Genomic DNA, 27,366 nt, shown 5'->3' on the forward strand with positions numbered 1-27,366 from the left:
CTTCAGAATGTGCCAGTTGCCAGTATGCATGGCGCCAGGACACTGCAGCGGCGCACGGAGCAGTGTTCAAAACCACATGGCAACCACCCTGCATTGTCAAGATGGCGGAAAGCATATGTATGCAATCAGTGGGGTAAACAGACTTTTTTTATTTGGTGAATATTACAGAATTTTCTCAACACCAGACCTTACAGCCAAAGGAAATTTTGAGATTGGAAACTGCGTACGGTAAGTATGATACAAAGATCATGAAATGCTTAACCCCTCAAGCACCTAAAGTTTGCCAAGATTATCTATTTTTTGTGTTTTCTATCAGTTTGTAGTTTTTAAAATGCACCCAAGTAAGGTTTTGGTAGTATCAAATGTGTTACTGTAACAAAGGAATCTAAGTTCCACACGCAAGTTCATAACCCCTCAGCTCCAAGCTAGCACACCCTGTCACTTTATTCTAGATCTAACCCCAGACAATGGAAAATTGAAGAATAACGCCAGTTCGGTTAGGACTACGTGGTACTTTAGCCTCACCAAAGTGGCCATAAGCAATGCTCGAATGCAAGACAAATGCAACTTCAAAAATCTGCCAAATATCCAAAATCCATGGATACCAAAATGTTTTGCTTGATTCTTGTAAATCTCATCAACATCTAACCAAAAATACAGTACTGTGCAAAAGTTTTAGGCAGGTGTGAAAAAATGCTGTAAAGTAAGAATGCTTTCAAAAATAGACATGTTAATAGATTATATTTATCAATTAACTAAATGCAAAGTGAGTGAACAGAAGAAAAATCTAAATCAAATCCATATTTGGTGTGACCACCCTTTGCCTTGCCCCCCCCCAGTTATTTCAGCCTAAACTTGGTAGAAATACTAAAAATTCACGTTTCAGAGGGGGTTAATGACCAGTGGGGGGGACTTGAAACCAGAAGTGTTTCACAAAATGTGGAAGAGTGGTCCCTAAGGTTCTTATAGCAATACTAACATTTTAGGACCCGCATCCCCTACAGCGTAAAGGGTTGGGCTGAAGTTCGAATAAAACTCGTCACTTACCCCTCGTCTGGCAACTTGCCAAAAGTGAGTGAGGTGCTCCTGGTATTTTTTTTCTCAAAAGCCCTATTCATTACGAGTCGAATGAGGTGCTACACGTGACGATAGTGTTTAAGTTGAGCCTAGGGTGATTTTTCACTTCAGGGTGACCTTTGCAAGGTCACACCTCAAAGGTGAAATTAAAAATAAATAAGTTAGCATTTCTGAACTCAGCGGACCCCTAAACCCCCCAGGTGAATTTTTCTAGCAAAATTTGACAGTCGGGCAACAAAATGCCCTTTCCTGGTTGAGTTGGCGTGGAATGACCCTGGTTTAACACAAAGGTAGTTACCACAATATTTGTTACCTTGTCATTTTAGGATTCACCAGTAGTTCTGCTCAATGCCATCCAGCAGCTATGCGTTTTAACAATCTATATATTAAGAACTATTGTGACAGGGCAGAGGCTCTGCAGAGGAAAAGTGGGTGTTTGAGTGTGTGATTAAACATAAGCAGATGAATCTGCTTTATGTCATGATGGCCGTGCAGGCATAGCTCATGATATAAACAGAGTTTCAAATTTGCCTATGACAGCACAGTGCAAGGAAAAAAAAAAGAAAGAAAACTAAAACGGTGAATTAAAGAGCAGTGTTTAGTCGTTCTTCACATTTAAACAAATGGAAATAATTTATTTTAGGACAAGTACACTTTGTATCATTAACTGGAACTAAACAGTTTGTGTCATTACCTAGAAAAAGGCATGAATTGTTGACTGATGAGAGCTATCAATTAGGCTATCAAAAACATTTTTTTTTTGTGAATAAGTTTAAAACAAAAAAAATTGGTGACATTGATGTTTTGTGGAGTGGATGGGTGGCGGACGCAGGGAGGCCGGCCAGGAGGGAGTTTCAGTAGTCTAGGCGGGAGAGTACCAGGGCCTGGACCAGGAGTTGCGTGGAGTAGTTTGTGAGGAAGGGTCAGATTCTTCGCATGTTGCTCAGGAAGAATCGTCAGGTGCGTGTAGAATGGAGATGTGCTGGGAGTAGGAGAGACAGGGGTTCAGGGTTACTCAGAGGTTATTGGCTGAAGATGAGGGAGAGAGTGTAGTAGATTCCAGAGGAATCAAGATAGAGGGGGAAGAAAACAAGGTCAGATTTAGAGAGGTTGAGTTTGAGGTGATGAGAGTGCATCCAGGAGGAGATAGCAGACAGGTAGAGATACATGAGGGGATGGTGGAGGGAGAGGAAGGAGAGGAAAATCTGAGCATCAGCATAGAAATGGTATGAGAAATCATAGGAGGTGAGGGGGCCCAGGGAGCGGGTGTAGAGAGAGAACAGGAGGACTCAAGACCGACCCTTGGGGGACTCCTGTTGAGAGAGGGTGACGTGTGGAGGTTAAGCCGCGCCAGGTTACCTGGTAGGTGTGGTCAGAGGTGTAGGAGGAGAACCAGGCTAGAGCAGTGCCAGAGATTCCCAGGGCAGTGAGAGAGGTTAGGAGAATAGAGTGATCAACAGTGTCAGAGGCAGCAGAGAGATTGAGGAGAATTAGGACAGAGGAGAGGCGCAGCACAGGCAGAGTTTAGCAAGTTAGTAACAGACAGGAGAGCAGTTTCAGTGGAGTGAGAAGAGCAGAAACCAGATTGGAGAGGGTCGAGCAGAGTGGTTAGACAGGAAAGCAGAGAGCTGGTGGTGTACTGCCTACTTGAGGGTTTTAGAGAGGGAGGGTAAGAGGGAGACAGGATGGTAGTTCTGGAGGGAGGTGGGAGGTGGTTTGAGGAGGGAAGGAGAGGTCAGAGTGAGAGGGGAGAGAGAAGGAGGGTGAGTTAGTAGGGGAGACAGGTTGTTATTATTATTATTATTATTTATTTCTTAGCAGACGCCCTTATCCAGGGCGACTTACAATCGCAAGCAAATACAAATACATTCAAGTGTTACAATATAAGTCATACAATAAGAACAAGAAATACAATAATTCTCAAGTGTGACAAACCACAATTCAATAATACAGCAGATAATAGTGAAAGTTACATCAGGATATGATTAAGTAGTGATAGTTACATCAGGATATGATTAAGTACAAAATACTACAGATTAAACACTTGGGAGATTACAATATTCTGAGGTACAGGATTAAATGCAGTAAAATAGGGGGCAGATAAGAGCAAAATAAAGCATATTTAAATGAAGGGTGATAGTGTCCCAGGATACAACAGAGGAGTTCTACAGGTGCTGTTTGAAGAGGTGAGTCTTAAGGAGGCGCCGGAATGTGGTCAGGGACTGGGCAGTCCTGACATCTGTAGGAAGGTCGTTCCACCACTGCGGAGCAAGGGTGGAGAAGGAGCGGGCTCGGGAGGCAGGGGAGCGTAGCGGAGGTAGAGCCAGTCTTCTAGTGCAGGCGGAGCGGAGAGGTCGAGTGGGGGTGTAGGGAGAGATGAGGGTCTGGAGGTAGCTGGGTGCAGTCTGATCAAGGCATCTGTAGGCTAGTACAAGAGTCTTGAACTGGATGCGAGCGGTGATCGGGAGCCAGTGGAGCGAGCGGAGTAGTGGAGTAGCGTGGGCGAAGCGAGGTAGAGAGAACACCAGGCGAGCAGCAGAGTTCTGGATGAGCTGGAGCGGACGGGTGGCGGACGCAGGGAGGCCAGCCAGGAGGGAGTTGCAGTAGTCTAGGCGGGAGAGTACCAGGGCCTGGACCAGGAGCTGGGTAGCATAGTTGGTGAGGAAGGGTCGGATTCTTCGGATGTTGCTCAGGAAGAATCTGCAAGTGCGTGCCAGAGTGGAGATGTGCTGGGAATAAGAGAGGCAGGGGTCCAGGGTGACTCCAAGGTTTTTAGCTGAGGAAGAGGGAGAGAGTGTGGTAGATTCCAGAGGAACAGAGATAGAGAGATCAGGGGAGGGGGAGGAGGAGGGAAAGAAAAGGAGGTCAGATTTAGAGAGGTTGAGTTTGAGGTGATGCGAGTGCATCCAGGAGGAAATAGCAGACAGACAGGTAGAGATACGGGAGGAGATGGTGGAGTCAGAGGTGGGGAAGGAGAGGAAAATCTGAGCATCATCAGCATAGAAATGGTATGAGAAACCATAGGATGCGATGAGGGGGCCCAGGGAGCGGGTGTTGGGGTTGGAGCGGGATGGGGAAGGGAGAGGTGTTAAAGTTTGCGGATATCAGAGATTTGAGAAGAGCCAAAGTCAACAGAGGAGGGTAACATTATTACACCAATGTAATAATGTTTCTTAAACATAGTTAATTTAAAATTACTAGGAGCAGGATCAATTACTTATCTTGCCTCAGACGCTGGTTACCTGTAGACTCCCACAGCTAGACTCCCAGCTTTTTAGAGAGAGAGAGAGAGGACAGGGCAGCAGGAGTTAGTGTTGTTATCAGGAGACAGCCAGGTTTCAGTGAGAGCAAGGAAATAGAGAGAGGTGGGAGGCAAAACCAGAGATTAAATCAGATTTGTTAGCAGAAAACTGACAGTTCAAGGGCACCAGAGAGAGTGCAGGAGGGGGAGGGGGGGGGGGGGGGGGAGGAGAGGCAGAGGGATGAGGTTAGAGGAGCAGCAGCAGCGGAGAGAGGACAGGAGTGGGTGGACAGAATAACAGGGATGTGAGAGACAGATAGGTACAGTAGTAGTGGAGCAGGAGCGGTGGGGGGAGAGTACTGACCTGTCTAGTAGTTGGTGTCTTCCAGAGCTGCTAGATTCGGCTTTTCTCTAACAGCCTCTCCTAGCTGGACTCCCGGCTCTTTAGTAGAGACACTTCATGCTGGAGCCCAAATAGGCTAGCTGTCTATTATACTAACTAGATGGATAAAAGCTGTGTGTAAACCAATCAAATTGCAAATCAACCTCTATTCAATTTAACCACACTCACCTGGTACTAATCACAAATACTAGATCACCTAATTAAAACAACACCAACATTTATAATGTTACTTAAATAAAGCTAATGTTAATTACTTGAAGCAGGATCACTTATCACTTATCACTTATCACTTATCACTTATCACTTATCACTTATCACTTATGCCTCTGCCTCTGCTTACCTGTTGACTGACCACTAGTAGATTCACTCAGCTTAAGTAGGCTCCACCCTCACTTTGCAAGGGAACTGGTTAACAGCTGCTAAACTTTGCTAAAGACAATACTTAAGCAATACAATAGTGTCAATGCACTTCAATGGGATCAGACAACTACAAAACACTGTGTGGAAACCAATCAAATTGCAGATCAACCTCTTCAATTTAACCACACTCACCTGGTACTAATCAAACACTAGATCACCTAATTAAAACAACACCACCTTATAATGTTACTTAAATACAGCTAATGTTAATTACTTGAAGCAGGATTAATTACCTATCTGCCTCTGACTGGTGCTATAAAATGAGAGCCAGCTTTGTTTATGAGGGAGAGTTTGAGGAGAGAAGTGGTTTGAGAGGCAATTATATACAGAAAACTATTGATAAGGCCTGAGTGTTTTTCATTAGGTTCTCTTCATTATTACCTTGTTTTATGTTGCCTTTGTTTGAACTGAGGGTTTACCTCCAAACGAAGAGGTGAAGGGATTAGCCCTCCTCGTTAGTGTTTAGGAATCCACTCACTTTAATGTGTATCTCAGATGAGACCCTTTTGTTTGAACTTTATTGAATGAGGTGGTGCTAATAAGATTACAGAGAGTTTCAGAATGTTTTCAGCCCTTTTGTTCAGTATACCGAACACTTTTCATTTGAAATTGCCCATGCTACCATCAGCCAGAGCGCCCTTGGGTATGGACGTCCATAATGCTGAGTGTTCGTTAAAAAATTCATAAATTTAAATTGTTTCCTACAAATCTCTCAAAAAAAAAAATATGTTCAGACTTTTTTTTGAAGGGTAAAGGGCCTATATATTGTAAGCATACAGTGCCTTGATTGTATAATGCTACGTTACTTTTGTGGTCTTCTGTTCTTAAATTTGTTATCCTAAAACTCATGCTGTCAGTGCAACAAATTACTTTTGACCCCTGCCCCAAGACAGGTTCCTGCCCCCATTACAAATGTTTCCATGCTGCAGTAATGTGATGTGTGTGTGTGTGAAGGGAGGGATGGGTGGAGTGCCATGTGTCTTCAACTTCACTGCACAAATATTCCTACTGTCTTTGTCAATGAAAAGGGATATTGGCTTCTGCATTTCTTATTTATATTGTTTGTTACTAACATTTTAATGCTAATCCACTTATACAAGACCCGACTACAGCTCATTCACTAAAGCTGTGTTCAGACTAACCCTCAGATTGGTCTGATACAACTCCGACCTGCTGGGGAGTAGGTCTCTTCAGTTTTCACAAGATTAGTTCAACTAAATTCTGAACAGACAAATCAGTTCTATAGCGGATGAATTTACCCTTTCTACCTTTCACAAATAAATATTAGACTGTATTGTAATGTTTGTGTTAAAGGTAGCTGTTTGTGCAGTTGATACATATTTTCATGGCAGCTTATTAAAGACAAGGTTTTTTTTTATTAACTCAATAATACACTTTTCAGATGTTGTTAATTTATTTTATTGTGTTTGTCTTTTTCCTATATAAAATGTTGGAAACGTTATTCTGTCTGGGTAGATACACAACTGTATTTCATTCCAATAGGAACACAACATAGAACACATATAGTTTATTTGTGGTTATATTCCAGTTGGCTATGTGCAATATTTAGTGGTACAGTATTGATCACCAACAATACCTATCATATAAGAATGCATTTTGCAGTCAAAACAAGCTATACAATTATAGTGAGCAATGCAAAATGCAAGGGAAATACAGTGCTCAATAACAGTACAGTTATGATGGTCAATAGCAGACATAAACACTGTACTAGTCTAGCTTTTAGCTCATGGGTTTCTAGTGTCACTAGAACACCTTGATAAAGTCTCAGCCAGTAATGCAGGATGTACTTTATACTGTAACTTGTATATTTCCATGTGGGAATATGAAATAAAATTAAATACTAATTAAAAAAAAATAAAAAATATTTGGTCATAAAATATTACTTTCATTTTAATACATAAAAACAATTGAAAGAAATATTTAAGATTAGGTAAAAAAAAAAAAAAAAAAAAAAAAGGGCTGGTCTACAAGCGGGCAACAATGAGACAGGTTAAAGGTTAAGAGCAAGGGGCCAAGATGAATACAAAAAAAGAGGAGAAAAAAGTGGGCATTTGCTTTCTATTTTCACAATATAAAAAAGTGTGTGTGTTATTCTATGCTACTTCTAAATCAACTACTGACAGTGCGCAAGACAAAATGTTTTACAGGTACAGTATCTTTTTACTTTAAAGTGTGCAATAGTGACATAGGTTGTTTGATCAAAGCCACTACAGAAATGTTTTAACTTGGTTTAGACTGTGATTACATTTGTGCTGCATTGCATTTATGTGATGCACAGAAATACATTTTAATAGAATCTGTGGGTGTACAAAAAAAGTAATGGCTAGCGCGTACTAAGGCAGGAATCATTAGGACACATGATTATAAAATCAAATTAACAGCAACAAAAAAAGTCTTAAATCAACAATGTAATATTTGAAACATTAATATAATTGTGATCTTTATTTTGAGCAGTGTCGTCGTCCCCCCACCCAATTTATTAACAGAAAACATCAGTTCTAGTTTCAGCCAACACAGGTGTGGTCTTGGCCCCATGAAAGGATCTTACTCCCTCAAGCAATGAGTGGTCCTTTTGTGTTTGTTCACACCATGGAGTAATCCTCCCTCTTATTTCTTCAGAACGGCCTATTTTTTCAAGCTTTGCCAGCTGCAGCCTTCTGGTCACCATCTGAGGTTTTACTGCAGAGAAAAGTTTGTATGTGAGGCCAGATCTTGTTGGTTTCTGTTCCTGTGAAGGTCTCCAATACCCCTTTGTTCCTGTGGAAACCAAGATCACATCGTATTAAAAATCAACACCTCCAGTTTTAAAGTTAAAGTCCCTTACACAGTAGGCCTCCTCCTAAATCATTAGATTTTGTTGACATGTTATTAGAAATCCCATTTAAAATATGTCTGTTGACTGATCACAGATGGCTTAAACATTAAAAACAGAGCTTTCTCAGGCATTCATGTACTTTGAACATGGGAACTCTTCAGCATAAAGTCAGACTAAAATAAAGAGCTATCTGTGAAGGTATTTACGTTGGCTTGCACTTATATCCTGGAAATATGTAGTGGATCTAATTTATGGTTGTTGAGATCATGTTTTACCCTCAAGTTTTAGTTGGACAATTAAATGGGTATGTACTATTAGCATGAGACATCTGTAAAATCAACGAATTATAGATGGCTCTCCAAGCAACCTGTCTTCTAATTTACTCAACAGCTGGCCTGTTACAACATGAGACTAAACCTTGGGATTACATTTTAGTTTTGTAACTTTATTTTAAATTTCACGGTCACCCCATGTAACAATAAAACAAAAATAAGACAAGAAAATGGCATTATGAAATGGCATGTTTCCCTGCAACACAGCATCAAAGTACTCCTTAACCAACTATGCTTGATGTAATGCCATCAACCTTATTTGATATTTTCATGGATTAGTACCCAAGGTACACGAAGGCCCTGTCCACACTATATAACCGATCTCAAGAACCGTACTCGAAACCGTTCTAATTAATCCAGCACAAAGCGGGCTTAATGCGTCTACAGACTATTATAATGGTCCGGTTACAGTTCCTAGCAGCACAATGAACAGTGGAAATGAATATGATAGTATCCCACCATGCACTGTATTTTATTTTAAAATAATGGGTTATACTTCATATTAATAGAGGTGCATATTGCTAAAAAGAAATAAAACAAGTACTTTGGAAAAAGTAAATACAAACACACACACACACACAAGTAGGGCTTCAAGTTTTGGGGGGTTATTTTTAATCAAGTGACATCCCTTTAAACAAATTGAGCTGATTCTGTTTTCATAATTAAAATCAGAAAATAGCTGTTAATTACAAAACAATCTTTGTTTTTACCTTCATCTTTTGCCTGTGCCTAATTCTGGTCCCCTTAATTTTATTTCAAACAGACAAATTACGTGAATTGCTCATCACTGATCCTAATTGCATTTCATTCTTGCACGCCTAGTTTATCGTAGTGCTTTTGTCATTTTCACTTGTTTAACAGAGTTGTCCTGACAGATTTTCTTTTCAGTATAAAATACCCAGTACGGAGTGTACACCTATAGCAAGTCCATCATTTAAAATCTCCTTGATTTGTAGCAAAATATTAGGCTACCAAGCAGTGGATCGCCAATACTTAACCACTTCAACACCATGACGTATGCACCTACGTCAAATGAAAACCCACTTACAGTACCATGCCGTACCTGCGTACGTCAAGTTTCCCATTCTATTCTATGATCGGTTTCTCAGTCTAGCGTTTCAGGTTTCATTCTCTAAGGCAGTGCTAGTGCTATGGAATGTGCAATGAAAGTCGGGGGAGGGTCAGGTGACATTTGTATCCAATTGCGTTTCATGTAGAGATTCCAATCTTCCTGTGGGCGTTTAGAAGACTGAGATATTTTGCGGGAAGTCATTCAACTTTTACAAATTATATATATATATATATAGTGTGTTTTAAATTATTATTTTTAGTTTTATTATTAGTTTTATTTGTTTAGTTGTAGTTTATATAGTTTTTAGCAAAAGCTAAACATGGCAACGTAGGTGGTCTTTCTATAATGAGCGACGGGAGTGAAGTTGGTTCGGAGGATTTCGATACCAGCGACAGTGATGCTGACTTATCACTCAGTGATGATGATGAGGAGGATGTGGAGCCAAGAACAATACAAACTGTACAAACAGAAGAGCATGCAGCTACTTTACAGGTAAGCCAGCTGCAAACGGGAAGCTGTTTGGTTTGAAATAGCAGTGCTGTGACGAAATACTATCAAAACACAGCACTGGGTACAGGCATTGAGGCAGCCAGATCCATCACAATGCCTGTGCAAAGTAGGTGTGTACACGCATTTGTACAAAATGAAAACAAAAGAAAAGACACAAGAAAACTGTGCAGTGGTTGCGAAGGCAACCCCGGGTTCTGTTGTATTGAACATTTCAATAAATGGCACAGAGCAAGTCGATAATGGCACACGTTTTGATGTTGTTTGATTTGTATTTGATAATTACTGTTTACTGATTATTATTGTTATTAGCAGCATTTTTGTTTTCATTGTTAAAAAAAAGTGTTTTTATCTCTATATTGAATATGGTTATGTAGTACAGAGCAGCATAAAGGGTTAATGAAACACACAGTTTAGGTCATTTATTTGTGTTTTATTCATTATATGTTAACATTTTATAGTAATTACAGGTTTGAAAACATTATTATTATTATTTTCAAAATCTGGTAGCTGGGAAGGGGTTTCATTTTTACATCTGGAGTTAAAGTGGTTAAGCTGTGTGACGTGATGAACATCTGGTTTCAACACTTATTTGAATCGTGCAAATACAAACATACCTGTAATACTCAAGGACTGGTCTGGTCTGCGTCTCGTAGGACTTTAACCTCCTTGTGACAGTCTCCAGTTTGTCATCATTCCGCTGTATCAAGGGCTCACCAGTAACGTCATCTAAACCCTTTTCCAAGCCAAGACAGAACAAACACATTGACTACCTGCACTTAATGTTAAATGGTTAGTATTTGGCTCTATATGGATTATATAAAATGTTCAATGCCAAATGATTGTTGACACCAACTCAAATAAAATATCTATGTTCTGAAAACACCTTATTATACTTGCAGTAAAGCAAACAAAAGCTGAGCCTTATCTGATCTCTGTTTGCTTTATTATTATTATTATTATTATAAAGGAAATACAAAAATTTCTAGTTTCAAATAGGAGCCCTTACCTCTTATGATTTGTCCCTTTCCATTTATGATATGTCTACATTTTTTCTTAATTCCAAACTTTTGACCTAGCTGAGCTGCCCTTCTGATGAAGACTCCAATAACGTGCTGTAATAAAGGCACCCTCCTTGTTTCAAGACATTTTAAAATAATTGGTACAGAGGTGAGTGTTTACAATCACGCTGGGGGTACATACTGCACAAAATTGTGTATGTCCATTTTGTCACTTACAAACGTTGTTACATATGAACTCCTTATTTCACAATTGTTTCAGAAGCCAATATCCTTTCACCCGAGAGATCCCCGGGATTAAAATGGTGCTTTCTGTCACATGGATTAAGCATGTGCTAGACTAGTAGCGGTCTGCACTGGTGTCTGACAAAGTACTCCGTTACTGAAATGAAGGAGCTTTAACATTCATATATAAATCAACAATAGTTTAAGTACTGTCTTTCAGAGATTATCCTTTGTAGTTTAGTTAATTTATTATCTTATGATACTGAAGTTATTCATAAATAGCTCAAATGTAGTCGTTACTCTTTTGTTGCATACTATAATGGGTAACATGACAACATATTATTTTTATTATTATTATTATTATTATTTATTTAGCTGCTGCCTTTACCCAAGGTGACGTTAATAGTAAATAAAAGCTAAATACAATTTGATCTCCCAGCTCAGAGACATGCTCCACATCTGTGGCTTGGTTACTCCCGCAACAAATCTATTTATTCATTATTGATTATTATTTATTTTGCTTCAGCCTCAAATAAGATATGTATTATACAGACGTGCTCAAATTTGTTGGTACCCCTCCACAAAAAACAAAGAATGCACAATTTTCTCTGAAATAACTTGAAACTGACAAAAGTAATTGGCATCCACCATTGTTTATTCCATATTTAATAGAATTCAGACTTTGCTTTTGATTTTTTATTCAACATAATATTGTAAATAAGAAAACAAATGAAAATGGCATGGACAAAAATGATGGGACCGCTAACCTAATATTTTGTTGCACAACCTTTAGAGGCAATCACTGCAATCAAACGTTTTCTGTAGCTCTCAATGAGACTTCTGCACCTGTTAACAGGTAGTTTGGCCCACTCTTCCTGAGCAAACTGCTCCAGCTGTCTCAGGTTTGATGGGTGCCTTCTACAGACTGCAAGTTTCAGCTCTTTCCATAGATGTTCGATAGGATTCAGATCAGGACTCATAGAAGGCCACTTCAGAATAGTCCAATGTTTTGTTCTTATCCATTCTTGGGTGCTTTTAGCTGTGGGTTTTGGGTCATTATCCTGTTGGAGGACCCATGACCTGCGACTGAGACAGAGCTTTCTGACACTGGGCAGTACGTTTCGCTCCAGAATGCCTTGATAGTCTTGAGATTTCATTGTGCCCTGCACAGATTCAAGGCACCCTGTGCCAGGCGCAGCAAAGCAGCCCCAAAACATAACCGAGCCTCCTCCATGTTTCACTGTAGGTATGGTGTTCTTTTCTTTGAAAGCTTCATTTTTTCGTCTGTGAACATAGAGCTGATGTGACTTGCCAAAAAGCTCCAGTTTTGACTCATCTGTCCAAAGGACATTCGCCCAGAAGGATTGTGGCTTGTCAATATGCATTTTAGCAAATTCCAGTCTGGCTTTTTTATGTTTTTCTGTCAAAAGTGGAGTCCTCCTGGGTCTTCTTCCATGGAGCCCACTTTCGCTCAAAAAGCGACGGATGGTGCGATCAGAAACTGACGTACCTTCACCTTGGAGTTCAGCTTGTACCTCTTTGGCAGTTATCCTTGGTTCTTTTTCTACCATTTGCACTATCCTTCTGTTCAATCTGGGGTCGATTTTCCTCTTGCGGCCACGCCCAGGGAGGTTGGCTACAGTTCCATGGACCTTAAACTTCTTAATAATATTTGCAACTGTTGTCACAGGAACATCAAGCTGCTTGGAGATGGTCTTGTAGCCTTTACCATGCTTGTCTATTATTTTCTTTCTGACCTCCTCAGACAACTCTCTCCTTTGCTTTCTCTGGTCCATGTTCAGTGTGGTGTACACAATGATACCAAACAGCACAGTGACTACTTTTCTCCATTTAAATAGGCTGAATGACTGATTACAAGATTGGAAGCATGTGTGATACTAATTAAAGAAACTAATTAGTTTGAAATATCACTATAATCCAATTATTTATTATCTTTTCTAAGGGGTACCAACAAATGTGTCCAGGCCATTTTAGAATATCTTTGTAGAATAAGCAATAATTCATCTCTTTTCATAGCTGCTTTGCTTTATTCTATGACATACCAAAGGCATGCAAGTATAAATGATAAAATAGCTTTTAATTTCATCACTTTTCAGGAGGAATGAAGCATTATTTCAATGAGCTGTAAGGGTACCAACAAATTTGAGCACGTCTGTACATAGACGACAATATTTGTAATGTTGGATTCATACAAAACACCCGGGGAATTAAGGTTTAGGCTAATGAATATGAACAGAAAGAAACAATACGAAACAAGATGTATACTGTATAAAGCTGCTTCTGAACAAAATAAAACTGTTAGCAGTAAAAAATTAAGAAAATATTAAAAGAAAAACCGTAGTTTAATAATCTAAATGTTTGATTTGCAGCAAAAATAAAATTCAGAACCTTGTCCCAACGTTACAAAAGACTCCAGAACCGATTGGTGTCAAAGGCATCTTTTTTTTGTAATTCTAAGACAGTTACAGACAACTTACAGGGATTTTGGGAGGGTTGAAGTTGGTGTTGTATACTCTGCCACTTCCTAGGTGGATCCACCGGGAGCTAAGGCGCTCTTTGATGGTCTCGAAAGGCACATTCAAGTTTAGCACAGTGTCTATCTGGTAAACTGTGTCCAGACATTCTGCCTGCGTCACTGTCCGTGGGAAACCTTTCAATTAAAAAGCAGCTCAGGTTACTCCTAGGAATAAATACCTGTACATCATAAAGCTTAAGAGCAACATGAGCCAAGCAGTCTGTAGGCATAACATTTGCTACATTTATATTTACTGTATTAACTGTTCAGTTGAAAATCAACTCCTGTGTTTTAAACCAAATCCTAGATTTCCGCCGGGGTATAGACCAGCCTGCTTTTAACAACTGTCTAAAGTATTACAGGTATGCATTGAAAAATTATTATGTATGATAATTACATTTAATGCGTAACGAATACACATAGCAATTTTGCTCTACATCTTGAGTTTGCAAGTTATCAAGCTTCTTCGTTGATTCCAGGCGTCTCAGTGGTCAACTGTGAATATACTGCATGCGGTAGCTAGAGAATGGATCTGTGAACTGCCAGAAACACATGACCATTAAGTTCGGGTTTTCATTTATATTAAAAAAAAAAAAAACAACCTACAATTGAATCCAGTCACTTGCAATGTATGTTTGTGACTGGTGAATAAGCGACTGCATTCTTCAGTGCCGTCTGAAGCCCCTTTCACACTGGCACTCCTACGCGGTCCGGACCCGGGTCCTGGCTAAGCGGGTCACAATCCTGCTTAGTGTGAAACCACATACCTACCTCAGAATGTGGGTTAATACGCTTTGACCTGGGCTGAGCGAGACAAAATGCTTGAAGCCGTTAGTGAGCCGAGGCATAACAAACAGCCACGCCCAAGTCAAAGTTTCAATTCCGCAAGGAAAGTTTCTGTTTATTCGATGTCGGCATGGAACTCTGAGGGAAAGACATCATCAGCAAAGGGCAACAGTGGGCGGAAGCGCATACTCCAGTATCGTGATATCCGTGCATTAATTCGAAGTGCAAGGCAAAACAGGCGAGCAACTGCAGATCAATAGACTGCAAATTTCAACCTGGGGCGCAAGCAGCCAGTTTCATCAAAAACGGTCCGCCGAGAACTCCACAGAGCGGGATACCATAGTGGTGCAACGTCCTGTTAAGTGACTTTACATTGGTGTTTCCATTTTTTTGTCCACTACCTGTATATGTGCATGCAGGCCTTTTATTAAGTACCAGTCATTCCATCTGCAGCATTGGAATAAAAAAATAAATATGTTTGTGTTTTTGTTTCATACTGTTCGTGGTCAATAAAGCAAATACGAATAATTGTATTTTTGTATTATTGTATTTATAAGACTTTAGGTAATGCGTACCCCATAAGTTAGCATTAAAGTATTTAAAGTACTCATGAGTAATGTTGCATTTTACTCAACCAAAATACATTTTACTCAATGACCCAAAACCTTATTTAGAGCACCGGGTATAGCATTTACAGGACTTAGGCAAGAGCCACGGACACCACCTTACATCTACAGGGGTACCACAACAGCAATGGCCACAAAATAGCACAGATCTTTAAAGTGAGCATGTTCATTTTTATTCATATAATCCACCTCCCTTGTTTTCCCCATGCATTGTGCCTGCTTGATTTTGGATCCCCAACCTTTAAATCAAACTTTTACTCAAACTATTTGATCTAGAGACTTTAAGTGTCTATTTATTGGAAATTGCATGAATCCAAAAATTATATTAAACACATTTAAAAAACAAATCAAGTTTTTGACTTTTGACCTTTGGGAACAAACCCAGTACTAAAACAATTCTGAAAAAAATATCATGTTAAAGTCAAAGTCTCTGCTTCACATATACAAAGTTACAGGAAGGCAATATTTTTGGTTTGCTGTGAAAAAAAATGGAAAGTTTGACCCCCTCTAAATCAACCCCTTGAACTGATCTGGCTGAAAACATCAATTTACTGTTTATTTTTGCCTTGAACAACCTTAAGCACTGAGTTTGGTGTCAATCTGAGGCGGTAGGAATTTAAACAGAGTACTTTTTAGGTGATTGATCATGGAATGACCCACATGGGTGTATACCATGGACCCCTAATGTTCTGAGTCCTTCACCATTTCACATGGGGAGTGGGTAAATAAACCTCTGAACACTGTTCTGTGTTCTAGAAGAAATCCCCAAAATGTGCACCATTACAATCAAGGCATTCAAACCACTGTTGCAAGACTAGCTTTATTCTGCACAACACAATGCAGAGGATGTCCCATGGTGTTCATCCACAGCAGGGGACCGTTGACCACAGACTAGTACTGAAGTAATGACTACTGTGCAAACAACCAGAGGCAGCAGGGGGAGAAAGAAAAACAAAACGATAGTTAAAAGGTAACTGTGAGTTAATGCAGTCTTCAAATAGAATATAAAACACAAACAATTACAAAGATTAGAAGATTAAACACAGTAAAAAAATTAAAGTTCTTACCATCCAGCAGCCAGCTGCATTGCTCCAGACCCTTCAGGTCATGCAGGATCAGCCGAGTGATGACATCATCTGACACCAGCTGACCTTGGTCGATGTAAGACTTGACCAGCAGCCCTACTTCTGTGAAGGCAAGCAGAGGCAAGACAGAATCAGCATCAAAATACATACAACTATTTGGAGTATAGGGTTGTAAACTTGTTTGTCACTTGCTTGTTTCATGTAGACTACCTTTCAATAACAATAAAGTTTTATGGGTTGCTGTTGTTTTCTTAAAGATTGGTTTTATATTACCTTCACATTTTCCTAACTGCATACTGCTGTATATTCTGCTCGATTACACTAGCATCAAGCTCTACATGTTAATTACGGCAGGCAGTGTTTGAGAGGCATGTTTATAAGGAATTTCACTTGAAGGGAATAGTTCAAGCTTGTTCTGTTATGTTACTAACAGCGCTCCAGATACGGTTTTGGATCATTTAGTGATTTATTCTCCAAACTGTATTTTGGTTGAGTAAAATGCAACATTAACTTAAAGTCATGCTTTTAATAAATACTGTACATACTTTAATGCTAACTTATGGTGTATGCATTAAATTACAGCTTAACATTTTAACTGCAATGTTATTTTAACTACAAATAAACCGATAAAACAGCAGCTTTATTGTTGTGAATTCAACATTTCATTTACATCATATCCAGTCTCACAGTAAGATGTCCCAATCGACACCCAGATACGCGATCGAATTGTCTAACTTTTAGATTTGAGATCCGATGTGTTCAGGTCAAAAATGCCATTCACAATCTTTCCAGGGCTCGTTGGTACTATCAGGATCACTCAGCAAGATTGGCTCTGACTGGGTGAGGCTACACAAGCGACAACACTCTGAGAAGGATTGTTATTATTTTGTATTATGAATATTGTTTTAATAGTGTTTATTATTAGGATTAGGGATGGGAATTTCGAATAGTTTCCTATTTGAATACACAGGGTGCAACATTTTTGTGTATTCGATTACCCGAACTCTGGTCCCTTACGCTACCAAGAGTAAAAGGCAAATGCGTGTGTACAGCAGGCAGCATAACAGTGTAAGCAGGTAAAGTTTAGCCGGGTTCACGAAGTGTACAAACAATGTCCAAGACGAGATTTCTTCGTTCAATACCCTATTTCCTTAGGCACAAGTGTTTCCTTTTGTTTACTGAATTAAAATACAGAACTCAATGAGCAGCAACGTCACAGCGTGTATCTCTTCCAATTAAAGCAACAGTAGCATAATATTGCGCAAACCACCAAATAATTTTTTGCTGTAGTGTATTCAGAATACAATAACATCTATCATATAGCAACCTAAATATTCTACATCTGTTTAATTCTAACAAATAATATTTATAAAATAATCTTAAGTGTAAATATTGTAACCTGGCCAAAACAATAGAAAATACATTCCAACATTACAATAGTTTAACATTACTAATTACAACTAGCCATCAAGTACTGACATCAGATGAATCTAAGTCAAGTCACTTTGTTTATTCAATAACCTATAAATAATTCAAAACAAGGATACCTGGTTGTACTTTTAATGGTCAGTGCAAATGTTAACTCTTTTCCAACTCCAAGTATCTTGCCTTTTCTTATCAGTCACTAGCAACAGCTGCAGAAGCTGCTGTGTACAGTCATTACAGAGGAACTCATGCAGGGATCTATTAACATTAGCTAAAAACAAGGCAATAAAATTGACAACAATTTCAAACAGAATACGATTACTGTAGAATGTTGCTATTACAAGCATTGCGTAATTAATTCGGGTTCTTACGTTTAATATGCAAATAACAACGGGTTTAAGACTGACATAAAACGTGTTAAGCGTCAGCATTAGCTAATGTATAAGGCTGTTTTTTGTGTACTCGAATATGTAATATGCTATTCGAATAGTTCATTTTCGTGTAATCGTGTATTCGACTACACTGACCCATGGATCCCTAATTAGGATTATTATAATTCAGTTTTAGCGTTGCTGTGACCATATGGTAACAGCTCAGTTGCGGGTTTGCTTGTGAAAAAATTAGTATCATTTGTACACATACATTTTCAAATATTGAATACAGTATTTTCATTTTCCAACAAGCACACACAAATGTGTGCATGTTAAATGGCTGAAGTAACATATATTGAAAGGCTTTGCTTAGCCACTTTCTTTTGAGACGTGGGCTCTCTTTGGTTACCATACACAGTTAGAAACATACTGAAAATAAAAACCATCATGAAAAAATATATAAATATATATGGCCAGATAAAATTGCTTCCGTGCCAGTAACAGTAGCTCAGCGGCCCAAGGGGCCAGTAGTTAAAAATCTAAATGTAGAGCCCCAATTAGGATGCATGAAAAGGACAGGAATACATTAAAACTGGTAAAACAAAAAAGAAAAACATATAGTTGTCTATTTATATGAAATAAAATTGTCTCTGACAAAAGGAGATATATAGCAATTGAATACAAAAACTAGCAACTAGTAAAATTACAGTCATAGCCGCGAGTTTCTACAGACACTGCTCGCTTCCTTATTCCTCTCTGTCCACAACAAAGCAGGCCATCTCCGCCTCCTCTACTCTCCCATTGGACAGAATCACTGCTGTCTCAACTACCATTGGCCAGGCATCATTTCTGCAGCCTGTTCTGAAGCCTTTAGTACAGTGTCAGTATTCCCTGCTTGCTAGCAATGGAATACAGAAAAAAAAAACATTCTTGTTATTTCGGCCTATTATTATTATTATTATTATGTTTTTATCCAAGTATTTTTTTTCTTTAAATTTCGTAAACTTTTTATTATTGTTGTCATTTATTTCACGTTTTTGTCCGTTGTAAGCTACTCATTTCAAGCTTGTATCACGATACACAGAGGTGTATCGTATCGTGTTGTAAAGTATCGCGATGCATCGACACACGATGAATCGTCTCATCCCTACAAATAAAAAAACAACATTGTTCCTTATTGATCACCTTGCTATAGCAATATATAAAGCATCCCGACTCTCCCCAAGCTTTGCTACAATATATATCTCACAGATAAAGTAATTTCTGACGGACACAGCCTTTTCCTTTTTCAAATGTCAAAAAATCTTTCACAGGGCGCGAGCAAGGCCCCCGAGGTGATGTTTAAGTAAGTGGAGTTAATAATAGATGAAACATGAAGAGAGGGGCTCTGCCTCTTCAAGGCCCAACATATAGAAGGGGGGTTCCGTCATTGAGGAGACCCGACAAACAGGAGGGGGGTTACTGTCGCTGAGGTAACCCGACATACCAAGAAGCTCGTGAACCGAAAAGAAAAACATGGATTAGTATATATTAAAACACGAGAGGTTCCACCTCTTCAAAGGCCCAACATGTAATAGTAAGGGGGTTCCGTCGCCGAGGAGACCCGACAAACAGAAGGGCGGCCACCGTCTTTGAGGTGACCCGACATACGAAGAGGGGCACCGTCACTGACATAACCCGACATACGAAGAGGCTTGCGAACTGGAAAGAAAACATGGAGTTAGTAGTTATTAGAACATATACAGTGGGATGTTCTGCCTCTTCAAAAGCCCGGCATAGAGAAGGGGGGTTCGTCACTGACGAAACCCGACAAACAGGAGAGGGGTCACCGTCTCTGAGGAGACCCGACAAACGAAAAGGGGTCCCATCGCTTAGGGGCCCTCACATAAAGAGAGGCATCAGAACCTGAAAGAGAAGACGACGAGGGATCATGCATGCTAAAGGAACGGTTTGGCCGGGGGTCCCCTCTGACTCACGGAGAATCCTCCTCTATGAGGTAAATGAAGCGATGCTTAACAAAGGGTTGGAGAAAGTGGAATCACTAACCCCCCAAAGGATGGACCCCCAGCTCCCCGCTGAAGACGTTTATGAAAAGAAAAAGGAGAACTGCCAATGCATATAGAAAAGAAGAAAAAGAGAAAAAACATTTAACACGAGAAGGAAAGAAAACACTTAACGTGACTGTGACCGGGTCTTCCTCGTGTCACGCGTGTGGGTAGCCGCTGTTCAAGCATACAGAGAGACAGAGGTGGTGGTGTTGAAAACGCCGGCACAGGCGCGCAGGTTTTATTCACAAACAAAGAAACACAAAACGAAAGTAAAATAAAGATGGTCATGTGACGTTACCAGCGATGGTAACGCACAGAGGACCAGTACATCAAGCTGTACAAAAAGTGCAAAATAAAACACAATACCACAAACTATAAATCAAAGGTGCCGTGAAAACGGCAGGCCTTGCAGCAGCCCTGAACCATCTCCCGCGGATGTTTTTAACCTGACGGACACTCGATCAAGACCCGCCCACCTGCTGATTGAGGTCCAGCCCAGCCAATCACCTGCTGCCCTTCCCCTCAACCAAGCCTAGCAGGCAGCAAGTCTCAATCGAGCGTCCGTCTGTAAACAATAATTCAATTAAACAAATCAGCTCCCAAAATGACACAAAATAAACCCATTCCACATACAAATTATATAACCAACACTAAATACACACGTGCAGGGCACTCGCCCTGCTACAGTGACAAAGGGGTCAGTAAACTGTACCCTACTGACTATGTGAAGACCCTCCACACAGTGGAAAGGAAGAACACCCTTTCTTTTTATTTATTTTTTTAGGGGGAATCCTTTGGTGGCCCAGGCGGATAGGTCGTCCCCACTCTGGACATACTAGCAATGGACTGATGGGCAGATGCTATTTCAGATGGTGAAGAACAAATTTAAGCTTAGAATGCTGATGAAGTCCAGCATCTCATATTTTTGATTAGATGCTGGTTAATCTTTGCTCTTGCTGCGGAAGTGGCTGCTCTGATTCTGAATGAATGAGGAGTGTAGAATTAGGGGGAAATCCTGCTCTGGAAACCAAAGTAGAGAGCTGGGAAGAAAACCAATGCCTTGATACAACAGACCTGTTTACATTGATGAACAGGGGGTCAGACGGAGATTTGGATTTACGTTCTGTGATATTTCAGCATGGAAACATATGGGCGTAAAGGAGAGTTTTTGTTTTTTTTTGAAAGCTGATCTGCTTTTGAAAAATGGGAATCTAGAATATGCGTGTGATCACTGCAGCAAATACCCAGAGAAGGAAAACTGGAAATAGAAGAAACTGTATACTTGGTGCATCTCAAAAATAAAAAAATGCATATAGGCATATGGCTTCCATTGTTAGATCATCAATTGGAGAAAAGAGCCTTGACAGAGAATTGAAATCAAATTGCCGAGAATGTCTATAGAGATAAGCAGGTGAGCAGGAGATGCAATCGGAGAGTTCTTGGAAATTCCTCACAGGAGGAGACAGACGGCTGTGATTAATAGTATGGTTGGAGAAGCGATGGACATCAAGCGAAATTGGTGTTGGATTCCTGACAAATAGGATTTGATTGTAGCTGGTCCCAGATGAAAAGAATCCTTTGCATGAACTATGAAATCCATGATCCAGTCCTGGTTAAATGGAGTAGGATTAATCCTGCTTTGGGAACAGAAAATCAATAGGTGGTCCAGCCGGTGAAATAAGAGGGGTGATGGAAGTAACAAGTGCTGCAGCCATGTATGCTTGCGCTGTATTGAGTAGTCCGCTGATAGTTAGGTTCATTTGAAAATTAGCTGGTTGAACTGGGGTGTCACTGCTGGAATTGGCAGAGCTGTAGGGACCAGACTAAAATCTGTAAATCTGTATACTAGAAAGAGCGACAGCTGCATTTTTATAAATGCACGGTAGATGGCGTGCTTGGATTAGAAAATAATTATACTGAAATCCATATTCACCGCCGAAGTAACTGCATAATAACAGATGAAAACTGGAACGGCCTTTATTGATAATATGAACTGTACATTTGTATTCGCACATGAAAAGTATTGATTTATTTGATCAAAGATGACCCGATATATATACTGCTGCGACTGTTGGGTACATTTGAAGAACTGTGGATTTTAGCTGTGGTGATAGGTTTTCGATTTCTAGTGACCATGCACTAGAAAACCATGGATTGTTAAAAAACCTCCAAATCTCTTAAATGAAGCATCCGTAAGTAAAGCCAGGTTGTGAGGAATCATTTGAGATTCCCTGATTCCAGAAAGAACATTTCTACGGGTTAGTATTCTTCTGTATTCCAAATAATCGATTTAGATGTGGGTCTGATACATGAACCAAAAACTAAAACACAAGACGACTACATACGGGTGACTAATGGTTTAAATAGAGTAGATAATTAATGAAAGGAGATGATAGGATAGAGGGGGCCTAGCTAACGCCCACGGAATCACACATTGTTTGTTCGGATATTTGTCCCAGCACTATTTATTATATAGATTTACCTTCCAAAAATTCAGTTAACAGTAAATTGGTAGGTTAGGTTGAGGGGGACTAAAACAGCACAGAGAAATCCTGAAGATCAAGAATCCAATCGCTTATTCACCAGTTACAAACACGCACTGCAAGCGAGTGGATTGTCTATCTATTGCTTACAGTATATTAACAATTAACCATTGAGACGCCGGGAACCAGCGAAGTGCACAAAGCTTGGTAACATGCAAACACAAGCTGTGCAGCAAAATAATTTTATTATTTTTATTCATATTTTTGTTATGCGTAAAACACTCTATACACAGCTTATCTGGAGGGCTAGTTACTAATTTTTAAAAAACAGCAATTAATCTTTAACCTTTTGAAGTGTTAAATCTCACTACGTATTAGGGAAAACACTGCATAATCTAAACTGTGAACTCACTTAAACGTACATCTGGGGTTCTCACCTTGTTTGTAAATGCTTAATTAAGTTTCAAGGCAGGCACTGGTGTACAGAATATGCTCTGAAGTCAAGCAGATGGAGTTACTAGTATCTTCCACTGTTTGAATTGAAATTGACCATGGTCTTGCTTGAAACACCCACTTACCGAATTCCTGTTTTTCACCTATTTCAGCTTTACCACCAGGCCTTTGTTTCATATATTACAACATCATTATCTTGACCCTGCACAATCTTTTAATTCCCAAAGGGTATACCTAACAAGGTAAACACTAAGTGCTTTCCAATGCTAAACTTTCAGCACATTCAAACTCTCTCAACTGTCTTCCAATCACTTTGTGTCAAACTATAGTACATCTGGTGAGCTTTACTGTCAAATAAATAACTGAATAAAATGGAGGGGGACAATTAAATCATTAAACAAAGGCATATCTGAATACATGAACTGTGTTTAGATAACTAAACAGGATTATGTTTACCAAGGTTATATATTAAAGGAAGGACCTGATTTTTAAGTGATTTTAAAAATAATAATAACTGATTACATCAATTAAATAGACTGAATAGGTGTGTATTTACTTATAACAAGATCACCTATGTTTGTTTGTCAAATGAACACAAGGGCAGATCTACGGCACTTCAAAACGTCTGGGGCTCAGTGAGCACTGACACACTATAAAACAAATTTAAATAGGGACCAGTTAATTTTACCAATAGCTGGGAAAAGTATTTTAAGACACTATAAATTCATGCAATGAAAATGAGGCTGAATTGAGTTTGCTTTGATTAATACACCATCAGTTATGAATCAACATAGAAATTGATCAACATTAACTATGTTAATTGTATGAATTTCTATTTTCACAAACACCCTTTACCAAAAAAGCAAAGGCAGAATACTGCATACATGAGACGAACAGATACATGTAATTCTACTTGTATTCACAATATCATCTCATTAACTTACTCCAACAGTTTATCGTTCACTTTGATTGTCCTTTCGCTATAACAAACCCCTCCATATATAACGAACAAAAGGTTTGGACCCCAACAGGTCCGTTATAGCGAGGGTGTACTGTATGTATTAATCCAAACAAACAGCTTCCTTATCAAAAAAGGCACAATGATAAATGATTAACTTCTAAAATCAGATTTTGTTTTTTACCAATACAATACATTCACTGAAACATCAAGCTGTTTTTTCTTCTCAGATTATTTCCAGCTACGCAACCAAAGACCTCCTCAAAAATCCTTTCTTCTATTCAAGTGTTGTTCCCTTGGCTTGTTTTACTTGCCCTTCTTGTTCATACAGCACACTGGTCCAGTCCGGTACTACTGAAATGTTGGCCAATTGGTATTCAGGAAGGGTTGAAGAGTGGATTCTAATTCAACTCGCACTGATTTGTAAAGAAAGACTTCCTGAAACCCTCAGAATTGCCATTTATTCTTACAGTGACACACATTAGAAACCAGAGCTGTCTTTAGTGCTAACCAATATTTGAGGTTGCAAATAATAGCCTACGTTTCCTTTCACAAAAAAAAAAAAGCAAAATGCAATGGGCTAAATAATTATGATTCCTTCCTTAATTGTAGCTTTATCTTAACTGTGCCAAATATAAATTAAATAAGCAGGTTAGGAGCAATATCTGGCTTACATAACAAGTGTTCTAGACTTTTGTTTTTCTGTGGAAATGAGGTAAAGCAAGCGTGCTGGTCACACGTGCAAGACGACTTAAACCAAGGAGCCACTAGTCTACATGTTGCCAGAAAACTGTAGAAAGGAATTTTTTTTTTTTTTTTTTTGTCACATCCAAATTACAAGTTTCGGGCAACTTTATGAAAGGAGAGTTGATTTTGTAGAAGCAACATTACATCACAGGATTAGTCAACCAATGAAAAGTCATGAGGAAAGTCATGAAATAAGGTAAAGCCATTTATATTTTAGCTGTAAATGCACCACATACGGGTTCAGATAACTAAAGGTAAACAACGTATTTATATTTACAAGCCCACAAAACACCATACTACCCAATATTGAAACTGCTTGCCATAAAAAAAACTCACTTGATCTATTCACTACCGCAAAAATATTGTATTTATTAACAGAAGCCTATTAAATTTATCACCTTCAATTTATTTGAACCGCTGTGCATTTTACAACTAAAATATAAATGGCTAGTTAACTATACCTTTTATATCTGTAAATATACATAAGACAATTAGGGTGACCACCCTTTCAAAATGCAAAAACGGGACAGCTTCCATTTCTTATGCTGGGGTATATATACATACATTATATTTATTGTTTCAAAATAATGTGGTAGGAGTGGTGCTATGATGTGTTATAAACAGATATGCTATGGTTTGACTGACGCTAAAAACTGTAAGAGTGTCTAGGAATTCGAGGCATTAAGCCTGGGACCGATACTTGATCTTTACATTTTGGGATTGTCCCACCCAATTAGGGACGGGTGGTCACCCTAAACGCAATGCACAAAAATATTAATACAGTACATGAGCCTTTCACTGATGACATCCCACACTGGCTTTGCCGCCCTTTTCTCATAGCCTTTAGTCAGCAAGATATCAGTCACATGACTTTACTTGTGACTTTTAATTGGTTGACTAATCCTATGATGCAATGTTGCTTCTACAAAATCAACTCTCCTTTGACAAAGTTGCATGAAACTTGTGTTTGGATCCCATTCGACAGTTTTTTTTTTTTGCAATTAATTGTTTCATACCATCAAACTGCAAGTTGTTCAGGTAAATTCGTATGTTTCTCTCGTTATCCATCTTTTATGATTAATGGATTGTAATGATGAAACCAGACCCACTTAGCTGTTGCCGAATATTATATATATATATATATATATATATATATTACTGTCTGAAAACCTTACATGAGTGACCCACACAAACGTTTCAGCAAGATGCAAAAAACAGATTTCTAATGATGGGAGGCCTTTATGATCTCCATTGGAAATACAACTGACTACGTGACTGTGTAACAAAAGTGAATTGTTGAAATTTGAAAAACGTGTCTAAAGTCGTTTGGTTCACTCCACAGAACTTACACCTCGACTAGATGCAACCTACATGGACATATACAAGCCAAACAAGTGTTGATGCAAAATGTACTTTTCAAATACCGTGTGTCAATTCTCAACATTTCCAAACATACACATTTTTAAACATAGGTCACCTTTGTTCTACTTGCAAAGCTGCATTCACCAGGAGTTAATTTTGTTTTAGAGATGCATCTTAATATAATTTACCATGTATACACCGAAATGTCCATATACATTTGCTGATATTACAAAAGCCGTGAGTAAATCAGTCGCACTTGTCAAAAACTTTTTCTGCGAGTCACATTTGCTAACACAGGACCGATGAAATCCGCATGTTCGCATTCTCAAACATGGGTACATACAAGAAAGTATAATTCATGCCAACAACATGCACATTCAGTTTCTTTAAATATGTTCATGTGTTTTTTTTGTTTTTTTTCCCCCCATTAATATTAGTTCTATGTTGTTGATAGGGTTTAAGTGAACCGAGTGTTGTCAGATGACCCAAAAGCAGTTTATTGTACTTTACATTTGTTTTTTTTTATTTTTGTCAATTTAACCAAGCAAGACTCAAGTGAGAACTAAATTTCCCTCCGTTACATCGTACCTGTTTTTGCTTTAATGTTGGTCCTTAGAACGTCTCCACTGGAAAGGTGTTTCAATCCAAAACTGTTTACAATCCGCTCAGACACGGTGCCTTTCCCAGAGCCGGGGGGTCCCATGATGACAGCACGAAATAAGCGTAAAACCATGATGTATAAAATAAAATAAAAAACACGGATATTTAAAAGACGCCTTCCTTTGTGAATTTGAGTGAAGCTTCATGTGATATAAATGTAAATAAATGCATTAAAATAAGAAATGAATGATGCGTTTTCTTCAGATTGCAAAACAATGCCTCCGGGAGTGAATCCGATCTGTTTGAATTATGTTGACGCCTTCGAAGGAGGAGAAAGTTTGCAATTCCGGGAAGAGGCAGTGCTGCAGTCTGACCAGAGTATCAGCAGGAGTCATTATTTTTCGGAGACGGGTGGAACGTGCAAAAACTCTAAATGTTCTACAATTAGACCATGCTTTTTAGACTTAATACTACAACAAACGAATTTGTAAAATCTGGTTGCAGCCTCTGCAAAAAAAAAAAAAAGGTTTGCAAGTAGCAGCTTTTGTTTGTCACGATTTTTTTCGTTTTTATCATGATTTCATCAATATAATAAAAAAAACGACAGAGTAACAGTTTCTACAGTGGCTCCGACTGTGTTTTTTTTTTTTTTGCATACACTTGAGAATTCTGTTCATAACTGATTTAAACCTCTAGATTTACTAAATTCAATTCTAATGTGGTTTTCTGCATTAGCAGTATTTGTAAAACTAGA

The 27,366-nt window shown here is 38.9% G+C and overlaps 1 protein-coding gene across 1 annotated transcript; it reads right to left on the bottom strand.

Annotated features, from left to right (window-relative positions):
- Positions 1-7,301: 7,301 nt before the first annotated feature.
- On the bottom strand, positions 7,302-26,994 carry LOC117421039 (GTP:AMP phosphotransferase AK3, mitochondrial-like). Its single transcript, XM_034034907.3, has 5 exons — positions 26,601-26,994; positions 16,148-16,267; positions 13,631-13,803; positions 10,506-10,624; positions 7,302-7,919 (listed from the first exon to the last, which is right to left on the bottom strand). Exons 1-5 carry the CDS (start codon positions 26,743-26,745, stop codon positions 7,796-7,798), a joined length of 681 nt encoding a protein of 226 aa, XP_033890798.3. The 5' UTR covers positions 26,746-26,994; the 3' UTR covers positions 7,302-7,795.
- Between the last annotated feature and the right edge of the window lie 372 nt (positions 26,995-27,366).

This window comes from Acipenser ruthenus, chromosome 1, assembly GCF_902713425.1.
Source record: "Acipenser ruthenus chromosome 1, fAciRut3.2 maternal haplotype, whole genome shotgun sequence".
NCBI lineage: Eukaryota > Metazoa > Chordata > Actinopteri > Acipenseriformes > Acipenseridae > Acipenser > Acipenser ruthenus.